The sequence below is a fragment of the Emiliania huxleyi genome (assembly GCF_000372725.1).
Source record: "Emiliania huxleyi CCMP1516 unplaced genomic scaffold EMIHUscaffold_979, whole genome shotgun sequence".
Classification (NCBI taxonomy): domain Eukaryota; phylum Haptophyta; order Isochrysidales; family Noelaerhabdaceae; genus Emiliania; species Emiliania huxleyi.
This window is the reverse complement of record NW_005194759.1, coordinates 1-4,047: the sequence shown is the minus strand read 5'-3', so window position 1 is coordinate 4,047 and position 4,047 is coordinate 1. Positions and strand designations below refer to the sequence as shown.

The window sequence follows — 4,047 nt, the reverse complement described above, 5'->3', positions numbered from 1 at the left end:
GGGGGGGGGAGTGGCGGCGCTGCAACAGCACCGGGTGGGGCAGCTCGGAAAAGGTGGGGAAGTAGCCGGGCTTGCCGCCGCGCATGTAGTGCTGCTCGCCCTCCTTGCTCAGGATGTACGAGTTCTCGCGCCTGCGGCGGGAGGCGCGTCCGTGCTCGGCGGCGAAGCAGCAGCCGCCGTCGCTTGCGGTGCGAGGGCCGCGGCGGGTGCCACACGCGGGCGAGGAGAGGGAGGGCCGGAACGGCGCGTGCGTGCGCGCCAGAACTCGAGGAAGGCGATGGTCAGGATGATCTGCCATTTCGCCGCCTCCGGCGTCACGTCCCACAGCTCCTGCGGGGAGAGCCCCTTTGGCGCCGCCATCGCAACCTTATCCCACGGGAAGCGAATGTCGTTGGCATGCACGATGTAGCCCACAAAGCCGGCCATCGCGACGCGGCCGTGCTTGATCTCCGACTCGCGCAGGAAGCCGATCGTCGCTGAGTTCGAGTCGCCCCAGAACTCGCCGTTAGAGAGGTTGAGCGGGTCCCAGTAGCCGACGACGGGGTTGAGCTGCGGGCAGCGGGCCGGCGGCACCTCAGCAGGCGCGTCGCGTGGCCGCACAGGCCGCCGGGCGAGCGGTGGCGGCACGCTGGGTGGTCAAGTCACAGGCTGGTCGCGCCTCCTTAGCAAAGCCCTCGAGGCCAGACTTGTCCATGAGCGCAGGCGCAGCGGCACGGACGGCGCCGCGCCCCGGGGCGGCGACGGGCGCGGTGATCGCGGCAGAGCCGGCGGAGAGGGCGACGGAGGCCGAGAGCTGCGAGGAGGGGGAGAGGCTGTGAGGAACGTGAGGGTGGGAACGAGCGTTCGAAGGAGCGGATCACCATTGGAGCAATTTTCGGTATCGAGATGCGCGTACAAAAAGAAATTACGGAGAAATACGATGCTCCGCTCGGACTCTCCTGACAGGCCGTATGGTTAATGTCGTGCTCGCTCCTACGCGGCCTCGCATTTTGCTGTGCTCCTACGCGGCTTGTCCGTGAATTTGTTTTCCGCCTCTATCTCTTTCGGCTTCATTGCAAATGCTGGCGACCGCCTCGACTCTGTCTCTCTCTTACGCCGCTCCCGCGGCGCCGGCCGGCGCCTCGCTGCGGCACGCTCGGCCTGCCGCCGCGCCGCCCCTCATGGAGACGAAAGCCGACCTCGAGGCCCTCGCCAAGGACCTCAACCCGGCGGTCGGTGAGCGGCCCGCACCTCGATCCGCCGCGGATCAGCCTCGGCCGCCGTTGCCGCAGCCGCCCAATCCGCCGCGCCGCTGCCGCAGGCTTCTGGGATCCGCTCGCGCTCTCCGACTACAGCTTCTGGGGCACCTCTCAGGAGGCGACGATCGGCTTCCTGCGCGAGGCGGAGATCAAGCATGGCCGCATCGCGATGGCCGGCTTTGTGGGCTACATCGTGCACTCGAACGACATCCGCTGGACCTTCGACAAGGTCGCCGCGTCGGTGCCCACCGGCCTGCCCGCGCCCGCTGTGTGGGACGCCATCCCCGACATCGCCAAGTGGCAAATCATCCTCTTTGTCGGTCCGCGCTCGCCACCGCCGCCCGCTCGCTGCGTCGCGGCACGAGCTCTCCCCACGGCCGCCGCGCGGCCTCCCACCGGCCGCGTCGGCGCTCCCTGCAGGCGTGATGGAGTCGTGGCGCGAGAACAAGGTGGTGCTCGAGGCGGAGGGCCAGAAGCACTACATGAGCGGAGGCAAACCCGGCTACTTTCCGTCCTTCGACCTGCTGCCGCACCCGGTGGCCTCCTCCGACCCGCTCCCGCGGCCTGGCACAGCCTGCCCCGTGAGCCTGCTCGCGGCCCTCCCCGCAGGTCCCCTTCCCCCTCTTCGACCCGTTCGGCATCTCGAAGCGCGCCACCGAGGAGAAGAAGGCAAAGGGCCGCCTCGCCGAGATCAACAACGGCGTGCCGCGCCCGGCCCGCCTCGCCTCTCCTGGAGGCGTTCGCGGAGGCGTCTCGGAGCCCCCCCCTATAGGCCGCCTCGCCATGATCGGCCTCTTCGGCTTCCTCTCCGAGGCCACGGTGCGGATCCGACCCCTCGTGCTCTCCCGATCCCCCCCCCCCCCCCACCCCACCCCGTGGCCACTCGCGCCTTGCCGACGCCTCTCCCCGTCGCGCGCAGGTGCCCGGCTCCGTCCCCTTCCTCAAGGGAGTGGTCCCCGCCTACACGGGCGAGGTGATGGCACCCTTCACCCAGAACATCTTCACCGCGCCGACGGCGCTCTGAGCGGCCCGCGCGCTGTCGCCGCCGCCGCTTCTGCCGCCCCTCTCCTCACACCGTGCGCTTGCGCCGCGCCGCCGCTCCGAACCGGACGCGGGCGCACGCACCCGCCCGTCGGTCGGTGGCCGCCTGCTGCTGCACCGCGCGACACTGTGAGAGGTGCTTGCTTAGTCTAGTCGCGGCTAGCGGCAGCCCCGGCTGAGACACCTGAGTCGCGCGGCGGCCGGCCGTGTGTGTGCATTACGCAAGAACGATAAACTCCAGGTTTGTGCATGTTCACAGAGACAATAAATACAGGGAGAGGAGCTCCTCTCTCGCTCTCTGTCTCGCTCTCGCTTGCGGTTGGGAGTCTCTCTCGCGTCTCGTCTCTGCAGACTCTGCACGGTGCACGCTCTGGGAAGTGTCCGCTGTCCGCCGATGCCGTCGCCTCAGACTCACAGCGAGCTGAGGTGTCGGGCATGGGGGGGGGCGGCTCTCCGCGTCTCCGCCTTCGTCGCGAGAGAACGCGCCCGCTCCCCATTTCGTCTGGGGCAATCACAAGTACGGCAGGATGGCAGCAACCACCACGGAGATGTTGTCGGTCGAGCCGGCGGCGTACGCCTCGCCCGCCAGCTTCTTGGCCGCCTCGGTGGGAGTCGCGTTCTCCGCGGCCAGCGCGCTCCGCACGCAGTCGCACGCCTGCTGGTCGGTCAGCACGTCCCAGACGCCGTCGCACGCGAGGATGACGAACCGGTCTGCGGCGCAGAGAGGCCGCTCCGCAACGGTCGGCTCGGCGAGCAGCAGCTGCGGAAGCTCCGGCGCGGCGCTGCCCTCGCCGAGCGGCGGGGGCGCCTCCTGCTGCCGCGGCACCTCGATCGACAAGTCGCACCCCGCCGGGCCTCCAGCCGCGCCGGCCGAGCCGGCGCCCGCGTCCGACGGAGCCGGCGCGGCGGGGGCGGTCAGGCGCGCGCCGCCCGCCTCGCCGGCCCCTGCGGCGTCGGCGTCGGCGTCGTCGGCGGCCGCCTCGCGCTCGATCTGCGCCTCGACCCTCGCCTCCGCGGCCGCCCGCTCCCAAGACTGCTTGAAGGCGATGTCCCCGAGGGAGCGGGACGTCGCGAGCATCATTTGCGTGCGCGGGTGCGTGACGCGCCAGCAGCGGCCTCCAAAGACAACCTCGCCGCCCGCGCGCTCGATGCGCGCCCGCTCGCCCCTCTCGTCCGGCTTGTGGTCCTCGGTCAGCCGCACCGCCGCACCGCCCGCCCCCGAACACAGCACCGCGCGCGAGTCGCCGACGTGCGCCACAAAGAGGCGGCCGCCGACGATGAGCGCAACGAGCGCGCAGGCGCCCGAGTCGGCCTCGGTCTGGCGGAAGGCGTCGTCGGTGAGGAGGAACGCCTCCCTCAGGGCGGGGAGCACCGCCCCCCTCTCGAACGCCTCCGCAGCGAGCAGCGCCGCGTGCAGCTTCTCCGCGGCGAACCGCGCGCACGCCCTGCCTCCGTGCCCGTCGTACACTCCGAGGAAGGTGAGCGGCGAGCCCGTCGGGCCCGCCAGGTGTGGCGCAGCGACGCTCTCCACCGTCACCTCGTCCTCCATCGTCGGCCGCCGGCCCTGCAGCTCGTGCGACCCGACACGCACTGAGTGCAGCGGCCCGCTCCGCACCCGCCAGCCCGCGCCGAGCCGCTGCTCGACGACGGCGGCGAAGGCGCCCCACTGCGTAGTGCGGCGCAGCGCCTCGAGCTGGTCCTCGCCCGCCTCGCCCTCCGCGCCCGCGGCAGGCGCCGCCGCCGGAGCCAGCCACACGCCCGCAATCTG

At 71.4% G+C, this 4,047-nt stretch overlaps 3 protein-coding genes across 3 annotated transcripts in view; 1 reads left to right on the top strand and 2 right to left on the bottom strand.

The window, feature by feature from the left end:
- The window catches only part of Lhcf15_2 (light harvesting protein), a 1,362-nt gene extending 475 nt beyond the window's left edge, over positions 1 to 887 (bottom strand). The window contains exons 1-4 of the mRNA XM_005756345.1: positions 861 to 887; positions 659 to 793; positions 260 to 549; positions 30 to 131 (exon numbers count right to left, since the gene is read on the bottom strand). Of these exons, the coding sequence (XP_005756402.1) occupies positions 30 to 131; positions 260 to 549; positions 659 to 793; positions 861 to 863 (530 nt within the window). The 5' untranslated portion in view covers positions 864 to 887. The remainder of the gene's footprint in view (positions 1 to 29; positions 132 to 259; positions 550 to 658; positions 794 to 860) is intronic.
- A 168-nt stretch (positions 888 to 1,055) lies between these two features.
- On the top strand, positions 1,056 to 2,518 carry Lhcf16_2 (light harvesting protein; the record flags this gene model as incomplete). The annotated part of the gene is made up of 6 exons (XM_005756344.1): positions 1,056 to 1,215; positions 1,301 to 1,558; positions 1,659 to 1,774; positions 1,848 to 1,940; positions 1,998 to 2,057; positions 2,158 to 2,518. 6 exons carry the CDS (start codon positions 1,059 to 1,061, stop codon positions 2,260 to 2,262), a joined length of 789 nt encoding a protein of 262 aa, XP_005756401.1. The 3' UTR covers positions 2,263 to 2,518.
- Positions 2,519 to 2,790: 272 nt separating this feature from the next.
- On the bottom strand, positions 2,791 to 3,828 carry EMIHUDRAFT_250758 (hypothetical protein; the record flags this gene model as incomplete). The annotated part of the gene is made up of 2 exons (XM_005756343.1): positions 2,791 to 3,090; positions 3,283 to 3,828. The coding sequence occupies 2 exons, from the start codon at positions 3,826 to 3,828 to the stop codon at positions 2,791 to 2,793; spliced, it is 846 nt and encodes a 281-aa protein (XP_005756400.1).
- Between the last annotated feature and the right edge of the window lie 219 nt (positions 3,829 to 4,047).